The sequence below is a fragment of the Cryphonectria parasitica genome, assembly GCF_011745365.1.
Source record: "Cryphonectria parasitica EP155 unplaced genomic scaffold M406scaffold_7, whole genome shotgun sequence".
NCBI lineage: Eukaryota > Fungi > Ascomycota > Sordariomycetes > Diaporthales > Cryphonectriaceae > Cryphonectria > Cryphonectria parasitica.
Genome location: NW_024468915.1, coordinates 1,963,294 through 1,988,299, shown reverse-complemented (window position 1 = coordinate 1,988,299; position 25,006 = coordinate 1,963,294). Strand labels below are relative to the sequence as shown.

The 25,006-nt window shown below is 53.4% G+C and overlaps 8 protein-coding genes across 8 annotated transcripts; 4 read left to right on the top strand and 4 right to left on the bottom strand.

The window, feature by feature from the left end:
• Nucleotides 1-102: 102 nt before the first annotated feature.
• M406DRAFT_280794 (ATP synthase subunit alpha, mitochondrial) lies at nt 103-3,100 on the bottom strand (the record flags this gene model as incomplete). The annotated part of the gene is made up of 7 exons (XM_040918421.1): nt 103-675; nt 757-1,277; nt 1,458-1,923; nt 1,985-2,105; nt 2,183-2,239; nt 2,447-2,601; nt 3,029-3,100. The coding sequence occupies 7 exons, from the start codon at nt 3,098-3,100 to the stop codon at nt 412-414; spliced, it is 1,656 nt and encodes a 551-aa protein (XP_040773618.1). The 3' UTR covers nt 103-411.
• Nucleotides 3,101-4,112: 1,012 nt separating this feature from the next.
• Nucleotides 4,113-4,800, top strand: M406DRAFT_72622 (uncharacterized protein; the record flags this gene model as incomplete). The annotated part of the gene is made up of 2 exons (XM_040925556.1): nt 4,113-4,415; nt 4,762-4,800. 2 exons carry the CDS (start codon nt 4,113-4,115, stop codon nt 4,798-4,800), a joined length of 342 nt encoding a protein of 113 aa, XP_040773617.1.
• A 48-nt stretch (nt 4,801-4,848) lies between these two features.
• M406DRAFT_280793 (Cullin-domain-containing protein) lies at nt 4,849-8,412 on the bottom strand. The gene is made up of 3 exons (XM_040918420.1): nt 8,056-8,412; nt 5,540-7,866; nt 4,849-5,461 (listed from the first exon to the last, which is right to left on the bottom strand). The coding sequence occupies exons 1-3, from the start codon at nt 8,095-8,097 to the stop codon at nt 5,281-5,283; spliced, it is 2,550 nt and encodes an 849-aa protein (XP_040773616.1). The 5' UTR covers nt 8,098-8,412; the 3' UTR covers nt 4,849-5,280.
• A 499-nt stretch (nt 8,413-8,911) lies between these two features.
• On the top strand, nt 8,912-9,517 carry M406DRAFT_264408 (uncharacterized protein; the record flags this gene model as incomplete). Its single annotated transcript, XM_040917660.1, has 1 exon — nt 8,912-9,517. The coding sequence occupies one exon, from the start codon at nt 8,912-8,914 to the stop codon at nt 9,515-9,517; it is 606 nt and encodes a 201-aa protein (XP_040773954.1).
• A 296-nt stretch (nt 9,518-9,813) lies between these two features.
• Nucleotides 9,814-17,787, bottom strand: M406DRAFT_264935 (uncharacterized protein; the record flags this gene model as incomplete). Its single annotated transcript, XM_040917706.1, has 3 exons — nt 9,814-16,983; nt 17,031; nt 17,054-17,787. The coding sequence occupies 3 exons, from the start codon at nt 17,785-17,787 to the stop codon at nt 9,814-9,816; spliced, it is 7,905 nt and encodes a 2,634-aa protein (XP_040773615.1).
• A 360-nt stretch (nt 17,788-18,147) lies between these two features.
• M406DRAFT_341820 (uncharacterized protein) lies at nt 18,148-19,872 on the top strand (the record flags this gene model as incomplete). Its single annotated transcript, XM_040921706.1, has 2 exons — nt 18,148-18,164; nt 18,228-19,872. 2 exons carry the CDS (start codon nt 18,148-18,150, stop codon nt 19,870-19,872), a joined length of 1,662 nt encoding a protein of 553 aa, XP_040773614.1.
• Nucleotides 19,873-21,843: 1,971 nt separating this feature from the next.
• M406DRAFT_357538 (uncharacterized protein) lies at nt 21,844-22,553 on the top strand. The gene has a single exon (XM_040923705.1). The coding sequence runs from the start codon at nt 21,979-21,981 to the stop codon at nt 22,228-22,230; it is 252 nt and encodes an 83-aa protein (XP_040773613.1). The 5' UTR covers nt 21,844-21,978; the 3' UTR covers nt 22,231-22,553.
• M406DRAFT_46748 (uncharacterized protein) lies at nt 22,542-24,395 on the bottom strand (the record flags this gene model as incomplete). The annotated part of the gene is made up of 4 exons (XM_040924312.1): nt 22,542-23,664; nt 23,726-23,945; nt 24,000-24,070; nt 24,142-24,395. The coding sequence occupies 4 exons, from the start codon at nt 24,393-24,395 to the stop codon at nt 22,542-22,544; spliced, it is 1,668 nt and encodes a 555-aa protein (XP_040773612.1).
• Nucleotides 24,396-25,006: the final 611 nt, after the last annotated feature.

The window sequence follows — 25,006 nt, the reverse complement described above, 5'->3', positions numbered from 1 at the left end:
CTAATGACCACCAAAAAAGTTTCGCAGGGCGATTCGCAAAGTACAGCAAAACATTTCAGGCGTTGGAAACCATACTGAGGCAACAAGAGTGCACTGGAGAAGCGTAGTACTGGAGCTGAATGCCTTCACGGACAAAAGAAATCGAGTGCTAGTTTGGTTGACGACTCTATTTTTACAATGGTGCAACCGACATCACCCTCTCACTCATGCCATCTTTCAGTCACCGGCACCCCGATCATGAAAGCCTGCCTCCTCCCTGTCTCTGTCTCTCTCCAAGTTGGGAAACGAACTACACATGGTGAAGACGCCTTTTTCTTTTGTGTCTCTCCATATGCCCCCTAAGATCGCCCTTCCTCAAAGATAGCCCTTTTTTGTTTTTCTTTCCCGGTCATACCAAGATTATAAAACCGTTTAGGAGGTGAAGCTCTTGGTGAAGCTGACGATAACATCCTTCAGCTTGGCCTCGAGTTCCTTGCTGAGAGCACCCTCCTTGTCGATGGTGGCGATCAGCTCGGACTCGTTGGTCTTCAGGTGGGACAGGAAGTCAGCCTCCCACTGGAGGATCTTGCCGACGGGGACGGAGTCGAGGTAACCGTTGACACCGGCGAAGATAAGAGGCACCATCTCGTTGACGGCCATGGGAGAGTACTGCTTCTGCTTGAGAAGCTCGGTCAACTATAGAGGTATCAAGTGATCAGCCACATGTTCGTACACGGTGGGTCATTGGAGGGGGAAGAGATTAGGCATGATACTTACACGCTCACCACGGTTCAGGGTCTGCTTGGTGGCGGCATCCAGATCGGAACCGAACTGGGCGAAAGCAGCGACCTCACGGTACTGGGCCAAGAAGAGCTTCAGGGAACCAGCGACCTGCTTCATGGCCTTGAGCTGGGCGGCGGAGCCGACACGAGACACGGACAGACCGACGTTGATGGCAGGACGAACACCCTTGTAGAACAGCTCAGCCTCCAGGAAGATCTGGCCGTCGGTGATGGAAATGACATTGGTGGGAATGTAGGCAGACACATCACCACCCTGGGTCTCAATGACGGGCAGCGCAGTCATGGAGCCACCACCGTGCTTCTCGTTCATCTTGGCAGCACGCTCGAGCAGACGAGAGTGCAGGTAGAAGACATCACCGGGGTAGGCCTCACGTCCAGGGGGACGACGCAGCAGCAGAGACATCTGACGGTAGGCCACAGCCTGCTTGGAAAGATCGTCGTAGATAACCAGAGAGTGCTTGCCAGAATCGCGAAACCACTCTCCCACAGCAGAGCCTTGTAAAAGCGAATTAGCATCGATGTTGTAAAGGTTGTTGCAAGTTGGTTATCAAAGTTTTTGTCGTGGGTGAGCCCGCCACTGAAAAGTTTGGGACGGAAGAAAAGATTCCATTCGCTTGTAGCGGCAGCGACGATCTTGTCCTTGGCAGATATGAAGATAAACAGGGAAGGACCTACCGGTGAAGGGAGCCAGGTACTGCAGGGGAGCAGCCTCGGAGGCGGTGGCGGCAACGACGATGGAGTACTTCATGGCGTCGTTTTCCTCGAGGGTCTTGACGAGCTGGGCAACAGTGGACCGCTTCTGGCCGACAGCAACATAAACACAGTACAGCTTCTTGGTCTCGTCGCTGGTGTTGTTCCAACGCTTCTGGTTGAGCATGGCATCCAGAGCGACGGCGGTCTTTCCGGTCTGACGGTCACCGATAATCAGCTCACGCTGGCCACGGCCGATGGGAACCATAGCGTCGATGGACTTGAGACCGGTCTGCACGGGCTGGTTGACGGAGCGGCGGGGGAGAATGCCAGGAGCCTTGAGCTGGGCACGGCGCTTCTCCTTGGTGTTGAGAGGGCCCTTGCCATCGATGGGGTTGCCGAGAGCGTCGATGACACGACCGAGCAGCTCAGGGCCGACGGGGACATCAACCTAAGAGGAGGGTCAGTTCAGTAGCTCAAAGCAAGGGTTGTCGCCGTACGGGATCACTCACAATCTCTCCGGTACGCTTGACGGTCTCGCCCTCCTTGACGAGACGGTCAGAACCGAAAAGCACGACACCGACCTGGCCGGCCTCGAGGTTCATGCACATGCCCTTGACGCCAGAGGCAAACCTAGGTAGTGATACATGTCAGTCATCGATCTCGGCGGCGCGGGTTCGGATGTGAGATAGATGGGTGAATAGACATACTCGACCAGCTCCTCGGCCTGGACGTTGGCCATACCGTGCACACGGGCGATACCATCACTGTAAAGCTAAGTGTCAGCCACGATTTCCCACCATCAATCGCACGAATTTAGTGTTCGCATCTCTTCTCCTGAGCTATATGGTAGCAGCACCACCACCACCAACACGACGATGATCATCATCTCCGTGGTAGGCCTGCTGACTAGTGGAGATGGGTGACGGCGACGGCGACGACGAATGCGTGACGGTTCTTCATTTTAAACGTACCCGACAGACAAGACACGGCCAGTCTCGGCGAGGTTGGACTCCTCCTGCACACCTCGGATGCGCTGCTCCAGGATAGAGGAGACCTCGGTGGGAGTAGCCTTGTCGGCATAGGTGCGAGCTTGTATCGAGGCGACGGCGGGAGCGGCGGACCGAACCTGTATTCAACAATGAGAAGGGTACGTCAGCAGTGTTGCCGACCATATTTGATGTGATGGTGGTGCGGCACGGCGTCTGGTGTCTCGGTTTGTGTCTCTAGATGTTCATTCCACACTTTCCCCCAACCAACCGCACACGCCAACCACCCCGGTCGGATCGAAAACAGCTCCAGCTCGGCAGCCCGGAAAACCTCGCACGCTCCCCATGGAGCTCGGGCAGGACCTCGCGCACAAGCCAAGCGGGCGCGCGTGGACCTCAATTGAGCTCGACAGCGCCTCTAGAAGCTTTTCGGGACCGTCTGGAGGTAGTTCTCGATGGGATTGAGGTCGGGTCGGCGTGGTGGAAAAGTGTTGTGTGTGTGTGGATGTGTGGGTGTGGGTGGGTGGTGATGTCGTCAAAGCCCTTTCTCTCCGGACCAAAACTTACGGCAGCAACTCTGCTCGAGGCAGAGAGGGCACCGGCGGCGCGCGTGCTCTGGCGGAGGGCGGTTCGGAACATATTGATGGGGGGTTCTCTATGTGCCTAGAGAGAAAAGGAAAAAAAACAATTGCAATTGCCTTGCAACTGTGTGGAGAGGAGATTCGATGGGCAAGGAAAAGCGGTTGCGTTGTTTAGGAAGGGGACCTTGGAACGAGGACGAGAGCAAAAACTGCGCTGGCCCGCTTCAGCGAAAGTGGCCACGGCAGGGCAGAGGTCCTTTCCTCGGGGAGATGGGGCCCAGAGGCTAGCAGTGGGGTGGGCCCTTTCTGCCTTGTAATGAGCCAATCACATCTCGTCGTAAGCTGGCCTCCGAGTTAGCCCGAGGGAAAGCACGGACCAACGTCTCAATATTTCTCTCTCGACCACCACCAAAAAAAAAAAAATATACGGCAGGTCAGTACCCATTTTCCACCATCGTCACCAGTCTACTCATCCAGGCCCAGGCCTCGATTGGCATGATGATGCTGGTCACAGTATGCCCTTTTTGTTTTTCCCCCAGATGATCAAGACAGACGTTTCTTGTGTAGGTGAGGTCAAAGTATATTGAGACGGCAGCTTTTCTATTTGAGCTCTCCAAGAATTTTCATCAAGTCATCCACTACCAGTGGTGAATGTATGATACAGTATTATATCAAATGACACCCAGAATTCTTTTGACGTCTATGATCTAGCTAAATAATCGCTGTATTGAGTGGCTTAGCGAACACTTTCTCCTTGCCTTGTCCAGTCTAGCTGACCAGCCTTCTACTAACCATCACACGAGATCGTCTCGTCATGAGGACATCGTGACAAACAAAATATCCAGTACCATCTCTTAGCAGACAGTATTCGAAGAGGAAACATAGATCTGCCTTCAAGGCCCAATCAAACCCTCTCCCCTCTCTCCCGCAGCAGCTCCTTCTCCCACCCGCTCCCCAGTCTCAACAGTAGCAGCAGTAGCAGCAGCAGCAGCAGCAGCACCAGTAGCCGAAGCCAAATTCACCTCGAGCCTCAACTCAACAACCACCAGAACATAGCTCTCTAGCAACAAATGGCCACCAACATAATCTACACCCGGCCCTACACCGGCGGCCCCTACTACAGCCTCCCCGTCCCAGGCACCTACCCCCCTCGCAACGTCCGCCTCCCCGTCAATGGCACCTCCATCGCCACCTTACCCAACTACTACCACCATCTATATTCTCCTCCTGCTGCTACAGCCATGATAACCACTACCACCATCACCACCACCACCACTACTACCATGCCCTGCTATCCGCTGGCCTCTCCGATCGTCTACTTTCCCGGCACAGCCTCACATGACTATCCACTTCTTGGCTTCTACTACCACGCCGTAGGTCATCGCCGTTAGCTCGAGATGTCTTTTGATCATGGAGACACACATAGGCGAGAGAATGAAAGAGGTGTTTTAAGACTGACCAGGTGCGGCGGGGAAGAGAACAGACTATCATCTAGGAATTGAGCACATGAGGTTTGCCAGATAAGAGATGTCCGATCAGGCCGGTATTAGGTTTCATGACCGCCTGTAGCAAATGGAGGAAGGATCTGGCCACTGTCAAGTCTCGCAGTCCTCTGCAGTTGGGAACTTCTAGTGGGAGGTTGGAATTCTGCCCACTAGGTAAGAGTTCAGTCAATATCCTGCTCGTGTATCCTGGCTGCACTCACACAAGTCAACGTAGCCATCCCGCAAGATGCCCACTGGTATGGATTTCTCATAGATTCCACTCATCAACAGCAGAAACAAGAAGGAGAAGGACCCGCACATTGGGAAACATACTTTTTATTTGCATCTGGCCACATGGTGATCCAGACCTATCGTAAGAGTTATCATACCATAAAACGCCCAGTGTAGCTGCCCCCCCGGGACTCAAAAGACTCGCCCACTGGTATCTTGCCTTATCCATACATCTAGTCGTCCAGGGAGGCCAATTCACATGCAAAACCAAATGGGTAATTCTTTGAATGCCTGTGCTTCCTTCATCCATGATTCTTTACCAGATGCCGGTCCCGGCCGACCATGCAGCAATGCTGATTTGAAGTGCGCAAAATGACCAGACGCCTCGCCTCATTTTGGTTGTTGGAAAAAGCACGAGGTATTGAGTCCGAAAAAAATAGAAACAAGCAGAGAAAACAATACAATGAGTGGGTCACTCTCTCTCCCTTCGACGAGGACCATTTTGATGATGGGAAGGGGACCATCAAGCCAGGTAACGGTAGACCTGCTGGGTAGCGTCGCTGATCTCAGCACGCTCAAGGTACTCTCGAGAGATGAGATCTTCGATGCGCTTCTTGACAAGAGACACGTCAGGCTTGAAGCGGCCATGGAGGACGTTGATGACCTCGGTGATGACACGGTTGTGAGGAAGCTCCTTGCGGGCCCTGGAAGAGGGGAAAGAAAAGGGGTGAAAATTAGCCAGGCTCACTTGAAATAGAGGATATGCAGTGTGGGATACGTACTTCATGATGCGAACGATCGCGGCATCCACGATGTGAGCGCGGCTCTCATCGTTACGCTTCTCCGTCTCCTTGCGCTCATCCATGTCCTCGACCTTGGACTGGGCGCTGACGATAGGGGCCCGGATCTTGACAGTCTTGCTGGCAAAGGAATTATTATAGGCGAACTTATCTCCAGACTTGATCGTCTTGTTCATGGGCTCCTTCAACAAGACTTTGGACCGGGGAGCAAGTGACAGAGACGCGAGCGTGCGGTTCAGCTCGCCTGTAGGGATGTTGGTGGTGGCCCGGATGTCCTCATAGCTGAGCCACTCGCCCTCGGGCAGTTCGTTGAACATCATCAAGACTACCATACCATAGGTAGATACGGTGAGCTCGTACCGGCGCTCCTTGCTCAGAGGTCCACTGTCCTTATCAGGGACCTTGGGAAAAACACACTTGATATCGGCAGTGCCGAGACTGCCCATCCATGTGAGGACTCGACCGTTACGCTCGCTGAGGTAGTACTTTAGAAAGCTCTCCTGCAGCCGCTTGACCTGAACAGGCCAGGTGCACTCAACCCTGAGACCATCATTGCCACCAGGCTTGGCAGAATACATGCTGTCCGAAGGCCAGTTGTTGCTGGTGAGCACATTGATAGTGAGCTCGACGTTCTTGCGGTCCACATCACCCAGGGCACGGATATGATCGCGGTATCCAGATGTGAGGTCAGCCGAGGTGTCCATATCCTTGAACATGCCCTCGAATTTGGAGGTAAAATGGCTGCCGATCTCCTGCTTCATGCGCGAGATGAGCTGCTTCTCGGCCTCGTGGCTCTCGTTCTTGCCATGCAGGAGGCGCCGTCCCAGATGCTTCTGATAGTAGCGCTGGAACATGTCACGGTCCTGCAGGTATCGGATGAGCGTGATAGCCCTGTCCATCGTCGCATCAATCTCAGCCTCCGACTTCTCTCGCATGCCGTTCTTTAGGGTGTCGTCGATGAAGAGCGAGACAACCTCTGCGCAGCGAGGGAAGAGGTTGATAAAGTCGGCAAAGCTCTTGGTGACAGCAGACTCCAAGATCTTGCAACCCTCGAAACAGTCAGACAAGTATTTGTCGAATTTGAATTTGAGGCGCAGAACATTGTCGACCCACTTGACGGCCGCAGCCGTCTGTCGAGCGGTGCCAGTCAATGCCTTCGTCTTCTCAGCGCCCTCAGTCGGGGCGGCATCCTCGTCAGTCTTGGCATTCGAGCCAGAAAGGTTGGCCTCGGTCAGACCCTTCTCGATCTCCACACCAAGCTCCACGATGCGCACAGAGAGGATCTTCTTGAGCTTGTCGATGCCATTCTTGACTCCAGGGCGGGAGACCAGGCGGTAGAGGATAGACAGGTCCTCGAAGCGATCATTGTCGATCATGGCGCGGAGACCAGTAGTTTCCAGCGCCAAGAACTTGTCCAGGTGCTTCGAGATGAGCTCGTCCTCGACGACAGCAAGGATCTTGGCCTGGCTCAGCTTAGAGACTGTGGTCTCGCACCGCGCCACCTCTTCCTGCAGACGACGGTTCGTCTGGCGGATCCAGGTGCCCGCATCGCCGTCCTGCAACAGGCGATCAGCCTCTTGGGCGTAGTATTGACGGGCCGCCTCAATGTAGGCTGGCTCGAATGTGGTAATGTAGAGGCGGTTGTCGTCTATCGTCTCGTCCGTCTCTGCCAACTGCTCGTACATGACCAGGACCCTCTTGACGAGGTTGCGGTCGACGATCTCGCCATCGCGGTCCATGTTGATCAGGTCGAGCACGACGGCGTTGATGACATTTGTCAGGGGACCCTCAATGGAAGGAAACTCGAAGCGCAGGATATTGTCGCGGTACAGGCCGAGGACGACCATGTAGAGGGGGGGCCGATCGCTGGTCTGGTCGGCGTGGTGGACTTGGCCTCGGTCGAGGTACATCATAATGTCTGTAATCATACCCATAGCACTGACATGACGCTCCCACGAGTCCCGCATACCCTTGAGGAACTTCTCGCCCATCTCACGCCGCTCGTTTGTGGAGGTACCGGGCAGGTCGCCCAGGGCCAGGTTGACAAGTTTTCCCGAGACCAGCTCGTAGATGGGGGGGATGACCTCGTCGCGGAACCATTTCTCCTCGAAAGCGCCGACCTTCTCGTACAATTCCAAGCCTCGTCGCTTTATGACAATTTTATAGGAAGCGCGATACAACTGTTCGAAGGAGAGTTTGCCGGCATCGCGTCGGTGGATATCGGTCAGGGCGCCGCAGAGCATGGACCAGCAGGCCTCGAACTCCTGCTCCTCGGTAAGCTGGCCATTGGGAGAGCCGCGGCCAACGGGCTTTTTGTTTCTTCACGTCAGTTGTGTCTGCTTCCCAACCCAGCCGCAGTCTCGAGGAGAACGGACGGAGAGGAAGAAGGCAAGGAAGGAGGGGGCAAGGAGGCTGTTTGAGGAAGGACATAAAAGGGGATGAGCTGTTCCCGAAGTGAGGGCATAACGGACTAGCTAACAAGAAAACCCAATACATACCTTACGAGGAGGCCGAATCTTGTTTGATGATCTATGCATCATTGCTTGCCCATCTGGACTGGCTGGTAGTGGTTTGTTGGTTCAGAAACAAAGGATTGAAGAGGAAGAGAGACAAGCAGAGGACAAAGAGGCCTTCTAGCAGATCTCCTGAGATGATTTGAAGGAAGAGGAGAAAGAGAGGAGAGGTCTGGCAAGAGGAGGGGTGGGAGGGTGTTGGTTAAGTACAGGAAGGAGAGGGAGGCAGCAGAAGGAGACGGAGGGTCCCGGAACAAACAAGAAGGGTATATATGTCGACTCCGCAACCCTTGATAGTAGTCAAGTCTCTGATCGTGAGGAAGGAAAAGAAGAGTCAACAACAGAGCTCACCACAGAGGCCACTGGAAAGCCCCAGCTGGGAAAGCACCTTGTCGATCTGCGAACCTCGATCTGGTGTTGGTGATGCTGCCTCCGCCCCGGCAGCAAGGTCAAAGGCACATCAACCCCACACCAGCAAGCAGTATACAGCACTATACACCAAGTACAGTTACTTTGGAATGTGCCATAGTATGTAAGCCTTCGCCATGAATTGCCCCTCCAAGCCCTCTTGAACTTGGTAAGTTAGTCCCGTCATATGATTGGCCAGTCATCTGCAAGGTATCCCCACATTTGAGCCCATGCTCAATAGAAGCTTGTGATTTGCCTGCCACGAAATCTTTGAAAAATGCACGTCATTGCAGAAGGGACGGCTAGAATATTTTAGAAAGTATACTTCTGCTATGCTAGTACTTTACATTGAATCCCTTCTAAGTAGCAATCATCAGCCCAACACCTCACCATGAAGACCTTTCCATCAAGCCTACATCTTTTAACCAGAAATATGAGGTCTTTAACAAGGCAACTGGCAACACAGAGGCATCTATACAGCCCAAATCAGACGTCCATTCTCTCTACACCAACACGCCTTGCAATACCTGCATCAACACCATCTCGCCTCACCGCGCCCTTCAACACGACTTTCCACCGCTACGCACACTCGATCCCACGTCCACCCTCCTCCACACCTTCCACCTCCTCCTCTATCCCAAAGCCAAACACGTCCAAGCAGCCCTCCTACGAGCTCACCTTCACCTGCGTCCCCTGCGGTACCCGCTCCGCCCACAACGTCTCCAAGCAGGGCTACCACCACGGCTCCGTCCTCATCACTTGCCCCTCCTGCCGGAACCGACACATCATCAGCGACCATCTCAACATCTTTGGCAACCGCAGCATCACGGTCGAGGAGCTGATGAAGGAGCGCGGGCAGCTCGTGAAGCGGGGCACATTGGGCGAGGACGGCGATTTGGAGTTCTGGGAGGACGGGAGCACCACGAGCAGGGAGGAGAGGACGGGCGACGGCAAAGACCCGGTACCTGCTGCCAGAAAAGAGGCCAAGGAGGCCGATGGAGACGATGAAGCGCCGGGTTCGACCTTTGGGAAGGCTTGAGAGGCTCGACTCCTAAGACATCTCATCAGTGTCTCAGCGATCTGATAGGCAGGGAACAGCAGCAATCAAGAGGATAAGAAAAAAAAGAAAAAGAATTGCGGCGATAGATATTCGCATACAAAGCATAGGTCGGCGTTTCGAAATACCCAAGATGATTTAGATTCCATTTCATAGATAAGACAAACCTCCTCACAACTCTGACCTGGTCGCCAGGGCATTAAATTCAATATGTACAAGTTCCATTTTGGTACTCAATCTCTTGTGTAGCATACACACATGTATAACCCCTCAACAGGTCAATATCCTCTCCTAGCACTCCGGTGCTCCAGTCCTCTCTCCTTTCTCCGATCCTTCTTTCTATCCATCTTTCTCTTCTTCTCCCGCCCCCATTTCTCCGGCGCCGTAACAGCCTCTACCTTCCTCTTGCTCGACCTCGCCATCCTCCTCTCGCGCATGTCCTCACCGACCGCCAGCAACTGTTTTGTGTACTCGGCAGTGCCAAGCTTTGTCTGCAGTGTGTCCATAATTCCCTGCGCTTTGGTCCTGAGCGTTTCGTAGCGCGTCTTGAAGACCTCGTCTGTCGAGAATGGAGCGGGTATGGAGGCGTCGGTGAGGTTGCGGAGGGGTCGGAGGATCGTGCGCGCCGAGACTGTGAGGACGGGCGCGTCGGATTGCGTGACCAACGCCTCGAGGGCTTCCATTGCGGCAAGCTTGCTTACTAGTGCTGGGGCCCGCGGTGGGACTTCGCGGCGGATGGTGGCGGCGAGGCGAGAGAAAATGTAGCGCATGCTCATGTTTGTGGCTTGTGTCTCTTGGGCATCTTCCTCGTCTTGCTCTTTCAAGTCATTCTCCCCGTCTTCCTCCTCGTCAGAAGCGTCATCACTGTCGCCCGCAGCTGGTGTGTCATCCAGGAAGCGAGAGAGGAAGACCAAAATTTGTAGACTCTCCTGGGCCAGTGATTGATCAACCTCAAGACCCCTCAGGGTCCCGAGCAGCAGGCGGATGACCTGCGCAATCTGGTCCTGGTCCAGTTTCTGTCCGTGAGAACCGATGACTGCTTGCCCTCTGCTTGCTCCCGAAGCATTGCTGGCGAAGTCGGTCAGATACCTCGACAGTAGCTTGACGGCGTTGAGTTTCACAGCCGGGCGCTCATGGGACATGCAGCCAAAGACGCCAATCCATAGCCCAGTGGTGTCCTTGGATAATATTCTCGCAGGGTGCTGGTCGACCAAGATGTGCATCAGGTCCAGGGCCGTGTTGACCAGCTCCCAATCCGCCTTGTCCTCATCTTCGAGAACACCAGTGATCTTGCCAATAAGTAGCTTCAGATCTTTTTTATCTTTCTCGCTGGGATCCCTCGCTTCGAAGTAGAGCCCGAAGATCTTGAAGGCAAGCTTCAGTACTGACAGATTTCCATCTTGCTCGACCCAAGATCTCAGCCGCGCCAGGAACTCGTGCAGCCGATCATGATCGGCCTTGCGAAAGATCTCCTTGATAAGCTCGGCAGCAGCAAGCCTACATCGTTCACTGTCATCATTGCCAAGCAGTAAAACAAGCGGGAAGAAACATGTCGCAGCAATCTCCTTGACAAAATCATTTGCGGATTTCATAAGGAGCAGATGGACAATCTCCATGACAGACAAGCGACCTCCCTCACGGGGATACTTGAAATTCGCGAGAATGAACTCGATCTGTTTGGCCCATCTGCTCTTCTTCTGTGGGTACTCTCGCAGGAACTGGAAGAATGCACCCCTGGCCAGATCACGTGTGTCCTTGTCGTCGTTGGTGATCATGACAGTGCCCACGTAGTCGAGCGTGTCGTAGACGACGGCTGTCTCGATCTTGCGATCCAGAACTGAGCGTAAGAAGTTGAACGTGACGTGTCGATACAATGGCTCCGTGAGGTCGTCCTTGAGCTTGCCAAGGAGGGTATCAATGGCCGCGTCCTTGACGACGACCTCGCGACGCTCTCGAAGGATGACGGCTAAGAGCTTGAGGGCGGTCTGAGACAGCTCTGTGGTCGTCGAGATTGATTGGGCTATGCACTTGATGGCATCCTTCGAAGCGACCTTGTACAGGTCGTTCAGCTCGGGTGTCCGAGACGGCACTCGCACCAAGACCGTGAGCAGCTTGAAGGCTGCAATTTTTACTTCTTCCTCTCCCGCGACAATGGCATCACCAAGGATCGGAAGGAAGCCACTGATATTTCCTGCAGTCCGCAGGCTTTCATGCTTCCGAAGCACAGATCTGAGTATATCAATGGCAAAGCGCATGAGCTTGTGGGCGTGCTTGCTTGCTGCACCACGATCTTCCCTCTTGGCTCCCCGCTGAACGAGATATCGCTTCAGTCTTGGATCAATGGTGGCCTCCGCGCGGGGCTTTCTGCTGTTGTACACCTCTTGCACAACCTCATAACAGAACACCATAGTATCCCTGCTGTCAGACGCCGGATTCTTCTGCAGGCCGGATGCAATCCTGTTGAGCAGCTCATCGATCTTACGGACCATACGAAGGTCAAGCTTCTCCAGCAGGAGGGCCTGCAGAGGCTTGACCAACTCCACAAGAGCCGTAATTGACGCCGTCGAGGCGATGAGCTCCATGCTGTCCTGACTCTTGCTGCTCTTGACCTCCTTCAATTTGCTGACGTAGCCTTCAGCGTCCTTTTCTTGTCCAGCCACGCCGAAAACATCGTCCATGATGACGGCAACCATTGACTCCAAGCAGTAGTCGAGGTCGCCTTGTTGGAATTCGGGTATCACAGCCAACAGCAAAGTGTGCATCGTGTAGGACAAAACGTGTAACTGCGTTCCCATTTTCAAGGCACCACGCAGCTCCTTGAGGATGAAACCGAAAGATGGAGCGCCCAGGATGCACGCAATCTTGGCCAGTGTGGTCCGCGACATCTCTCGAGCCTCCCAGGATTTGCTTCTCAGGATGTGGCATATGTCCGTCAGAACGCTGGGGAGCTGTTGGCTGAGTAGGTTATCTGGAAGCAGTCGCAAGAGCTTGACCAATATCACAGCAACTGGCACCCTTGCGCTGACAGTCTCTTCGTTCTTGTCATGGAGGTGCTCCAACAAGGGAGGTGTGAAGTAGGCGGAAAATTCATCTGCCATCTTCTCCTGAGCCGGCAGGGTCCGCGAAAGACGGCGCTTGAAGCCGACAACAGGGACATCTGTGTTGTCGACTTCCATAGGCGCCCCGTTGGCAGCATCGACAGCTGAGACCAGGGACTCAACAGTTTTGTCCAATAAGCGGATGACCTGCTTGTGCATTTCAGGTCTTGACGATAGGTACGATATGTACCGTCGCAGCACTGCCCTATACTGTGACCACTCGAGAGACCCAGCGAGGCTAGCAATTGCGGCGGCGGCCTGCGCGCCCAGTCCGTGGTCGTCACTGCCGGCACGACCCCATATGAAGTGCTCCAGAAGCGGTAGGAATATGTGGCTGATGTTCTTGCCGCTCAACTCAGCGCGTTCGTTGACCGATGCGAGTAATTGGACAGCCTGGAGTTGTTTCGACACGGAAGGCGTGAGGATGTTGGCGAAGAAGGCTTTGTTAGAGTCATCCTCAGCCAACGGTGCTAAAACGACCAGGTCAGCTACCGGCGCCCACTCTCCGAGTCTGGTGACCAAGTGAGCAAGCAATCTTATAGTCTCTCGTCGGACAGTCTCTGAGGGTTCCCGGACGCCAGCATGGATTGCCGGCAAGATAACCTCGCCGAGAACATCAAGGTAAGGGGCCTGCATCTCTGTTGCCCATGCCTCAGCCGCAGCATTGACGAATTTGCACAGGCTGTCGACTGAGTTGGAGGAAAGGATGCCAAACTCTTCATCTTGGTTGAGGAAGAAAACCATGTTGTGGAGTAGCGGCATCCATTGATCAATCGTCAAAGGAGTCTGCCTCTGAGACACGGCGTTGAAGGCAGCGAGACGACGGTCGTAGTCAGGCTCGTCCAGCCTCTCAGCCACGTAGGAGTTCAGGTCCGCACAAAGTCGAGCAACCTCCTCAACAGCAGGTTCCCGTGTCGCAAAGACAGACAAGACCTTCGACAGAGACTCCCTGTTGCGCTTGTCCTTGAAGAAACCAAACAGCGAAGCCAGTGTCTTGTAGACACTGTTTTTCAGCGCCGAATCATTATGGATGTCATCGACGGTGATGTAGTGCTCCAGAACGAGGAGCAGCGACCCCTTGACTTTGGGACTGACACGCCGTGCCGGTTGGTTCAGGAGATGTGTAGAAATGTCGACCAAATTTCTTGCGTTCCGTGAGCCATCGACGACAGAAGACAGCTCGACCACAGTATCGACACAAGTTTCCAACACTCTGTTCTCAATGTCCTGTCGTGCCCGCAGCAAGGCCCCGATTTCACTCAGAAGCTTGTCTGCGAAAGGATCAAGAAGCTCTGCTTTGACGAGGCCATCGAATTCTGATCCGGCCTCCGGTGCTTGCGCAAGCTTGACCAGATTCTGTATGATACCAAGAGCAAACATCCTGACTTCGGTCTTGCTCTTCTCAAAACCAATGCAATCAGCAATCTTGGGCATGATCTTGTCATCGATGGCAAGGATGCATGCTGTACGCGGTAGCAAGGACCACGTCTCAAGAAGTCTCCAGGTCCACGACACACCTTGCGCCATTTCCTCCGAGGGCAAGCTGACTACAGGGGACACAATTTCGGCGACTATTGAGTTCTGATAGGGTGCCCAATCGAAGCTTTGATTGTTCCTTACAAGAGCGCAGAGACACTTTAGCGCTGTCGTCCTGGCCACTTTGTAAAGTGAGGCGTTGCTCGTCTTGTCATCGTCGACGCTGCCGTCGTCGTCTTCCTCATCCTGTTGCTCTGCTTGACGCAAGCTACGAGATGCCGAGAACAGGCAGTAAAGTACAGCATTGACGAGATCGTCCATGTACTGCTCGATGCTCGTTCCAAGTTCGTTGATGATGGACTGAATCATGTTGAGAAAGCCAACCTGTTTGCGGGGACTGATTTTCTCTTCGAGGAAAAGATCTTGCTTGAGACCTGACGCATCTGCAATGCGTATGCCCTGAAGATCACCAAATGCGATGTCGAGGAAGCCACCAATATCCTGAATCGACAAATTCCTGATAATCGCAAGCCTGGTCGCATGAAGTCCATTTCTACCACTAGCGGCACCTTTCTTTGACGTTGCCCTTCCGTAGAGCACCCGCAACAGAACGGGCATCAACTCGGCTCGATGTTGTGGTTGAATCGTATTCTCGCCTTGCAGGAACACGGTCAACTCGTTCTTGAAACGTGACTCGTCGAGAAGGAACTCCAGATTCTCCCTGTAAGGCTTGACGCCCTCTTGTTTCCAGGTGAGAACAGCCTTCAGAGCAACCTTCTGAACCTCGATGTCGCGATTCGCCAGAAGGCTAAGCAGTGTGGCAAAAGCCTCCCGGCTCTTGTACAGCACTTTCGGGTTTCCGAACTGAGCAAAGATTCCAAGGAGGGATTTTCTGTCGGGCAGAGACCAGAAGTCATCTTCTGGAACGATCGCAGCCTCATCTTCCTCTTCCAGGGAAGTGCTCTGAGCATCGTCAAGAGAAAGTAGGAACGGCACAATCTTTCTCGAACGTTTCTCAGCCAGGGCTGGGGCGGCGGAGAGGACTTTGAGTGCCTTGCCCCTTGCGTTTGCAACGTGGGCCGGGATGATGGTTTGCTGCTGCTCAAACTCTCTCAGAAGGACACCGGACGGCTCCTCGATCGCCTCGTTGATTTTTCGAGCCTGCTCCTGCAACCCCGAGAAATTCATGCATTCAAAATTGGAGCCTGCGTACTTGTTGGATTCGGTGGGACGCAGCTGGGGCGGAGTCCATCGGGGCGAGGGTATCTGAAGCCATTCAAACGCACGGTCGAAAATGAGTTCGCCAGCTGACTTCGATTGCGCAATCTGTTTCAGAGCCTCCACAGCTTCGTCCCAGACAGGAGCCAGAGAGATCGTGAGCATCCCAAAAAGGTAGGCTGGAACCGCTTGGCGCAGCCACGATCCCTCGTCCAGATGCTCATATGCTTGAGTGAGACGACGCAGGTGGACCGCAATGGCTCGAGGACTTTGGTGATCGAGGGGCAACTGCTCCACCAAGATCATGGTAGCCAGACATGAGTCCTGATCAGGGGTGAAAGAGAGAGCTTCAAACATCCGCAGAGATGCCATCCGTAAGGGTCGAGACGAGCTTGCCAAATTGTTGATGAGCGACAAGACGAATGGATCGTTCATTGCGACAGGGCTTTCGCTGCCTCTATCCTTTTCGACCCGGTTCATTTCTTTCTCATAGCCCAGAAGAGCCTCGATGAAGGCTGCATTGCTGGAGAACCTCGGCGCAGCAGCCTGAAGCAGCGGACGCAATGACTTGTCGACAGACCCGGCTGCTTTACTCATCCCCAAGTATGCGAGAAAGCCTTGCGTGACAATAAACCGGGTCTCCTCTGTGTCGAGTGAGGAAGATGGCCGTAAAGCGAGTTTCAGCTTCTTAAGCAGCAACTCCGCGATTCTAGCATTGATAGATGGATGGATCTTCGTCGACTCGAGAACTCTGAGGGTTGCGGCATACCTTGGCAAGCACTGCTCTCTCCAGACATCTGCATTCTTGCCATGAGATACCCGCTCCGGAAAGGGTGTGTTTCCAAGCTCTTCAAATCTGCTGACAATTTGGTCTTGCCAAGACTGCGGCATAGGACAGCCTTCTTTCTGGTCCCCTGGGGGCAGTGCGCCGCACTCGACCAATCTCGGGAGCAGCACGTAAAGGAGATCCTCGTTTTCATCTTGTGACCAGTGAGCCGCGATGAATTTCTGAAACGATTTTTGAAATAGACTGCGAAACCTGGCTGCGTTAAGCTCGGCGAGATAAGCGCAGAACGGAATGTACCATCTCATAAGTGGTTCTCCAGTCATAGTTTTGTTGAACTCGTTAAGAGAAGGGATGAGTGCATCCATCGGCGCTTGGTTCCAGCAAATGACCGCATTGGCCACCACGCTTTCCCATATGATCGGTCCCGCCAGCCTCGATATATCTTGACCCCGTCTCGAGAGGTTCTCGAGAGTTTTGACCAGGATCTTCATCAGCATGCCCCATTCACTCACTCGAGAACCATCGCGCACGCCTGCAAGTATCCCGAATAGTCGGAGGAACAATGTAAGGCGGTATGGGTTCTCCTGGACTTCTGGGCCATCGAGAGTCGTGGAAATGAATTCGAGGAGAGGGTCGATGAGGACTTTGAACGAATCAACAGTCGAATGGTGGATGACATTGGTGAGAACGCCGCAGCAGACAGGAATCCAGAATGAGGAGCTACCAGGCTGGAGCTCGTCTGTCGATACGGCTTTGAGAACCGCCTGGAAAATATAGGGTGCTGTGGAGTGAAGCGTATTACCGGCACTCTTCATGCCCTCGGAGAACATCGTCATGACACCTTCCCGGTACATGTCGAATTGCTTCGACTTGAATGCTGCTTCGAGTTCATAATCAGGCACATCGTAATCGGCACCCTGATCCTTCCTGGCCAACGACCTCGCCAAATCTTTCAGATCGTCCCTAACATGTTCGACAATTCGGGGCAGTGCGTTCTCTCGGTGTGAAGGCGCGGCAGCCTTTTTGACCAAGAAGCTCATGGCCTCTGCAGCGAACCTGTTGATGTGGTACGGGTGCTTCGTCTTTCCCAGTAGTCCCGCCAGCATGTCATATGTAGGCCGCAAGTCCGAAACCAGCAGTCTCGAGAGGTATTTGAACAGCCATGCCAGCGCAGCAAACGTCCACTCGATCACGTCCACATCCTGCGGCTTGCGGGCAATTGCCACCAGTAGCTCCAGGCTTCTCTGGTAATATTTCTCAAACTTGAGGCCGAGATCATGCGCAAAGGCTGTCAAAAGATCTAGCAGTGGCTCAAGTGCCTCCTTGTCTTGGGCGCTGATGTATGTGGCGAGGAGGTCCATGATCTTGTCCTGGAAAAGGACGATCTGAGGCAGGGTCTCGCAGAGAGGCAGAACCTCCCGCTTGAAGTTCGTGAAGTGTTTGGAAATATTGAGGTCTGCCCATTTTGTCACGCCGTTTCGGAAGTAGGAGGTGGTCGCGGAAAGATCTTCTTCGTCGAGGTCATGTCGGCGCACTTTGCGCAAAGGATCGAGGGAGTTGAGCTTGGAGACCTTGGTAGAGAAGGACTCCCATCGGTGATTCTTCTGGTGTGGTGTTGTATTTTTGGATTTTCGGACCTTTGCAATCCTTCCTGAAGCGACGGTGGCCGGCATCTTGGCTGTATCGGGGTGGTGGTCGCTGGAGACACACCTCAACTCCGGCCTTCAGGTATTTGGTGTATGATGAATTGTCAAGACGAGTAGACGACCACCCAGATCGAACTTTCTTGGGGACGAACCTGGAATTTTTTGGCAGGGATTCGAGGCCCAAGTGGGGGTCTGACTGCCAAACAGCGCTAAGATAACCTTGATAAGAAAGTACAGAGGTACTTAGCTCTTGACGCCCAGAACTTAATAGTTCGCGACTCTTCGCTGCGGTAGTGCGCTTCCCGTCTCTTCCCTTCCTACCATCAACAACTCCTCCGTCTCTCTCTCTTTCTCTGTCACGGTGGTCTACTGAGGAGATAGATCAAAATGTCAGCTCCAAAGATGTGAGTACCTGCCTCTCAGACCCCGGTGGGTTGGCTGTCGCATCTGACAAAGTAATACTACAGTTTCGTTTTTGGAAATGTCAATGGACAACTTCAGCCAGCCTTCAGCAAGCTGGCAGCCCTTCACTCTAAGAACAACTTCTCTTTCGCGATTGTCGTAGGAAATCTGTTCGGACCTGCAGACGACGACGCCGTCAGCGACCTGATCTCGGGCAAAATCGAAGTCCCCGTCACAACATACTTCACCGTCGGTACACACCCTCTACCCGAGCGAATTGTCGAGAAAGTTACCAATGACGATGGCGAGATCTGCCCGAACCTACACTACATAAATAAGCGGAGCGTCACCAAGACATCAGAGGGAGTGCGCATTGTGACACTTGCTGGCATACTGGATACGGAGATCGTGGGTGGTCAATCGCAGGAGCAACACCTGCCTTTCCACACTGCCGACGATGCCAAAGCCCTGCGCGGCGCCAGCTCGGCTGACATTCTCTTGACCACCATGTGGCCGTCCTCGATCTGGAACGCGTCTCCTATGGCGCTTCCTTTCGATCGCGCCAGCGTGGTTACTAGCGACGATATTGCAGACCTCTGTGCTACGCTCAAGCCCCGCTACCACTTCTGTCCCTCTCCAGACGCCTTCGTCTATGAGCGCGAGCCGTTCTTCCATCCTCCCAAGGACCCATCTTCAGACCCAGAAGTCACCCGGTTCATCTCTTTGGCACCCTTTGGCAACACCCAGAAAGCCAAAGCTATGTACGCCTTCTCACTCACATCCTCCCCTGGCCCACTACCTCAGGGCAGCACCGTTTCGCCATTCCTTTCTCGAGGCAACTTGGCGAAGAAACGCTCTGCTCCAGAGGAAGAGGGCTTTTCGCGATTCTCTAATGGCCATCACGATGACCACCGACATAACCGCCGCCGCAAAGGCAATCGTGGCCAAAGACTCCCTCTACCCGGTCCAGATCAATGTTTCTTTTGTCTGGCTAGTGAGAATGCAGAGAACCATATGGTGTGTTCGATCGGTGACGACACCTACCTTGCTACTGCCAAGGGACCTCTTACCACTTCGGACACATTTCACGAGCACGGTCTGGATTGTCCCTCTCACATGATCATCGTCCCTCAGGAACACGTACCCTCCATCAGCCGCGCTGCAATGGGTCAAGAGGGAGCTGATCGGGCATTTGCGGAGATGTCGCGCTTCCGTGAGGCACTGCAGGCTACGGTGTCGAAGAAATCGAAGCACAAGCTGGGCGGTGTCACGTGGGAGATCAACCGGAGCACCAACATTCACGCACACTGGCAGTTCATGCCGGTTCCGGCCGACCTGATTACAAAGGGCCTTGTAGAAGCTGCATTCAAGGTAGAAGCAGAGAACCTCCGTTTACCAGGCCTGGTTTTTAAAGACTTTGGTATCAGCGATGAGGTGCCTGGAGACTACGTACGGGTCTGGATATGGTATGAGGATGAGGGTGAGGGACACGAGGACGGCGGCAAGATAGTCAGCAAGTGTCTGCTGATGCGATTCGATGAGAACGTCCGTTTTGACTTACAATACCCGCGGAAGGTGATGGCGAAGCTACTAGGCCTGGAGAAACGGGTCATCTGGCAGGAGTGCACACAGACGACAGAAGAGGAGGCACAGGATACCACCAAGTTCCGAGAGACGTTCCAGGAGTGGGACTTCACGCTGATGGGCTAGGAGCCATCTCGTTCTCCTTTGGATCAGACTAACAGTATCGTCGATGTCATCATGGCCAATGCTGTGCCTATTACCCCAGAGCAAGTCGCCACAAAGAGCGAGCATCTCAGGAGCGATCCAACCCCGGCCGCTCGTTTTGATCAGCTGGCTCAGCAGACCTCCATGGAACCTATCGAACACAGCACGGGAGACCAGATGTATTTTGTGAAAGGCTTTCAGAGGCGTCTGCGTCGATACTCTCCGCCAAACTGATACCATCAGACGCGATATCTATGATTGCTAATCTAACCAAGGAAGGCTTTCAATTAGGAAGTAAGGAAAGCAATCCACTGGGCCCATATCATTTACCTTGGGCGATGATACCTAACTTTTTTTCAGATATCTTTTTCTTGGGGGGGGGGGGGGGGGCGGTTGGCAAAAGTTGAATGGATCGCCAGATAGACCACTTGGGCATTGATCCATGAATTCAAAGCCAAGTCATCTTACTGAATGGCAAGTCCGTCCAAAGCATGTCTCAGGCCTGTTACCACACTTCACCATATCCAGTGAAATTCTTGCTTAGGATGACTCTTATCGTCGGCGATACTGCCCATTCCGTACCCCTTTCGTTTATAAGTAGACATGCGTGCTCTGAGGTAGAATCGCAATTCTATCGCTTCACTATGTACCACTGATAGCGTAAAACTCGGACAGTCTCACCAAAACGTTCTCCTAAGCCCCTTTGTATGAAAGTGTTAAGTGATGGGTCTTGGAGTGATCCGGGCAGTGTAAATACATTTCAATGTTGACAGACTCAAGTCAGGACAACAATTCTGATTTCATCGTCACCTTGAATATTGAGTCAAAGTCAAAGGATATGATTGTGAACAGCCAAGATATGTGGCCGTTGTAGCAACATCAAAGTGCCCAAATACTTACAAAATATATGAGTAATCGTTATTTCAGCCTCAGAGGTTGCGATACTGACCACACACTTGCAGTTCAGCTTCATGAACAACTTACCTGATTTCTCTACACCATTTCATTCGGCCATTAATGTATGTGCCTTGGCACTATTCGATTGAAAGGCAATCCGGTGCAAATCAGCCACGATTTGATATTCAGCGTTCTACAAGGTCAAATTGGCATGTCCAGGCATATGGCCGACTGCGGATAGTTCGCTTCGCATAAAAAACTGGCAATCAACACCTTGGACACCACGTAGATTTATGATGTATGTAGTCTCCCATGATAATTTTGAATCAAGAGTTAGAGCTTACTTTGAGCAATGAAAAATCTTGATCTCCGGCACTTACGAGAACACTTATGACAAGCATGAGAAGACATACACAAGCAAGGATAAGAATGGAAGAATTGTACGGTATTTGCTCTGTCCTTGCTTTCATCTCTATTCTGTCATTTTAGTACAACAAAGGACGAAAAGGGCCAATAGAGGCTTCGCCCTACTATTAAGACATGAAGAAGACGAACTATTCTCGTCATTTGCCGCTGGCCGTGAGCCCCTGGTTTTCCCGACAGAAACCCCTTTTTCAAGAGTATAGTAGAGAAGTGAAAGGCCACGCAATGCCTGGCGGCAAGAAAGCAGCAATGTGCGATAGCGGCAGCAGGTAGATCGCTGGTATAGTAGGATCAGGGAAGACGCTCCATCTCGTCAAACCATATCTTTTTCGCTGCTTGCACGGCTCACATTGACCTCCTCATTCTTTATTTTTGAGACTTCATCCCGCCGTGTCTTGTGAAGACCACGAGACTGCACGGTGCGCAAGGACATCACCTCCGCTCAGTAATAACATATACAACAGAGACCGAGAAAAAAGAGACAAAGAAATTCTTGTGTGATGATGACTTGTCGACATCGGACTTTCAAAAGGAAATTTTGTCTGCCCGGTATATGACGAACCGGGAATGTATTCAGGAAAAAAAGTACACAAGCTCGAAGGCCGCGCACGTGTCGGAAATATGAAGAAGCGACATGGTGATGATCTGCTGATGACGGAGCGAATCTGTCGCAAAGAAAATCGAAATTCGTAAGAGTCGTATCATGGACATGGGCCGCCGGATGTGACATTCGACGCCTTTGACAAAGAAAAAACTGTAAAAGAGGAAATGTTGCTGGTGCGCGGGGGTTGGAAAGACCAAATGCAATGGGCCTCTTGGGCATCGGATCCAAGAAGCTCCAGAAAAATGCCGAACGTTGATGCGATGCAATTCTATGCCAATGCGTCTGATGCCGGAAAGAATGAGACCTATGTTTTCTCGAGTAGATGGCAGACAGCCCGCAACGGGCCATCGAAGCAAACGTCTGTCGAGACCGCGAGGCGAGAGACTTGGATGTTGCAATTAAAGATGTGGATGTAGAGTGGCGGCGGGGCATGGTCCAAGGTGTCCGGGTGAATACAGAAATCTGAGGCTGCTGGGTTGGTCTACAGCGGGTATCAAAAAGCGAGAGACCACATGGCTGGCGAAGACGTAGTTCTAAGTGGTGAAGGCCCAGGAGCGAGATGAAGGCTTGGATGATCAGGCCGCGCTCAATGGGTGCCTTCTCAGTCGAGTCAAGACCTGCCCAGTGTTCATCCTGTCAGTCGCGCTGATGTCCCCAAGAGGCAGTCTACAACGCTGATCGGAGACTCGACAAACACTTGGCCAGTGTCAGAGGGTGGGAAGCGGTATCAGTACGAAGCCATCCGCCTAGCATGGCTTCTGTCCTGGCACAAGCTTGGTGACTCCATGAGCTGCATGGGTGATTCGTCAAAGCTGTCTTGATAGGCAGGCGTGGGAGATTCACAGCCAACAACAACCTTCTGACCAAAGGCGTAAGTCTGTGCGCGGCCCAGGCCCTTGCGGGTCTGGCGGAGACGATCCATCTCCTGCTCACAAGTTGTGGCGTGCTCGACGGCGTCCATCTCCACATACGCCTGCGGCTCACATCGCTCACGGTGCTCGGAGAAGAAACCACTGTAGCCCCCTTCCAAGATGTATATCTCGGGGTAGGTCAGCCTAGGATAGCACTCAGCATTGAAAGCACGGTCCTCGGACCGGATGTGGCGGGCCATCAAGGGTGCCCTATGCGCCGAGTACTCGCAGTGAAACACGATGAGGGTTCGGCCCTCCAGCTCAGGCGGGCTCGGGAAGAGCTGGGTTGCAAGGGCCTCCTTGTCGTTGAAGTTGATGGCACCACCGACGTGGCCCCCGGCAAACTCGTACTCAAAGCGACAATCAATGATCAGCTTGTTGTCGTATTGCTCATTGTATCTGCCATCGAGGATCTCGAGGAACGTGGACCTGGAGAGGCGGGGAATGCTGTCATTCTGGCCCTCCGGGAAGAAATGCGGGAGTATGAGCTCTGCTGGTTCTTCCATGTCCACCACAGACTGCAACTTCTCTTTGGGCTTGATCACGTCACCAGAGTTCTCAAACATGCTCAGTGACCGCCTGTACTGCTTCCTTGGGCGGATTGGGTTGGCTCCACGACGGGACTGCGACGTGATGGGAGAACCGTTCCTGGTCGGCGCAGCGCTCAGGCTGGTGAATTGAGGTTTGCTAATCCGACCGGCCCCGGATACAGCTGCGCATGGGCTGTGAGCAGAGACCACTCTCCTCTCCTGGGGCGGCGAGTCCTCGAAGCACTCGCTCAGGGAGAGGTTCGAGGACGACGAGCCCGGCCGACCATCGTTGCCAAACTTGAAGCCAGAGACTTGGCTCTCGGGATGGAGGCGGCTGGGGATGGTATTGGTTGAGAAACCCTTCCCCCTGGTCAGAGATGGTCGACGCAGGTTCAACTTGCGGCAGCTACTCAAGAGAGAGGGGTCAATAACGACAGGCCGGAGCCCGAAGGCTGGACATGTGCACTTACTCAGCCACAGGTTTCTGTCTGTCCGCGGAGATACGCCGTGCTATAGGAGCAGGAGAGTCCAGCATCATGTCCTCGTCGTCATCAGTACTCAGCGTCGGGGTAGGCGAATGTATCTCGACCTGGGCCACGTAGGCGCCCTTGTGCATGGGCACAGGAGACACGTCCATGTCCATACCACTCGGAGAAGATGTGGCCGGCAGTGGAGGGGTCGTCTGGTACTCTGCAAGCTATCAATTCTACTTGTTCCAATAGCAATGCTGGTGTATGCTCTTACCTCGTCCGTCAAAAGCATGTATTATAGTATTGGTCGTGAAGAGGGCTCGACGAGGAGTTGGAAAACGCGGACTGTCACAGGAACAAGAAGAGGTATTAGTGAAGAACATTGGCTGGTAGCTTTGGCTGAAGGATGTACATACCTTGCCTCGTTGTCGATACGAAAGTTCTGGGACAGGTCTGCTGCGAGGCTGGCAGTGGGAGAGGAGCCGTTCACGCCCTTAACGTTAAAGTAGTCTGGCTTGCCCTTGGGCATAATACGGTCCCGGAAGAGTATGCTGGACCCTCTCGACTCGCCATTGAAGGCATTGTGGCCGCGAGGACGAAACATGTCCGGGTGGCCAAAGGAGGGCATGGCCGGTGGGCGCATGGCAGCGAGGGGAGAAGACGCCTCCATGGTTCGGGAGAAGTGGCAGACAGCCTAGACCCAGAGAGAGAGAGAGGGAGCGAAGACAATGCAGGTCTAGGCGGCACAAACCACGAGCCTTCAGTCGGTCAGCCTTGGGAGCTGCATGCAAGATCACGGTCTCGGAACTGAAGCTTAAGGATTGTGGTGAGGGTAGCTGAGCAGGTGAGAGCGACTGAGGTCAATGCCGTGCAAGAATGTGCCGGTCGTGGACCGACAAGGTGGGTAGGTAGGTGTAGAGGAACCTAAAGCTGCAACTAGATGGTGATAATCGAACCCGAAAGGCTGCTGTCGTCAAGCTGTTGGAGGTCTTGGACCTCTCTTGGAGAACAAGTTGAGACCAGAGAAGAATTGAAATTTCGAGGTTTGCGTTCGAATTAAAAGGGAGGCTGCCCCCAGCTCCGGTCGCCCAGTGCAACGGAACAGGTCCACGTTGAGCACCAATTTTTGGCGGATTGATGTACCAAGACCCTTTCCTCGACCCCGGACACAGTGAAGTGGTGTGGGTCTTCTGACTGAGGGTCTCTGACGATCCCAAGGTAAAGCACAGGGCAGGGCGAGTCGTGTGCGCGAGGGTTTCAACTGGGGTGCTGAGCTAGGAA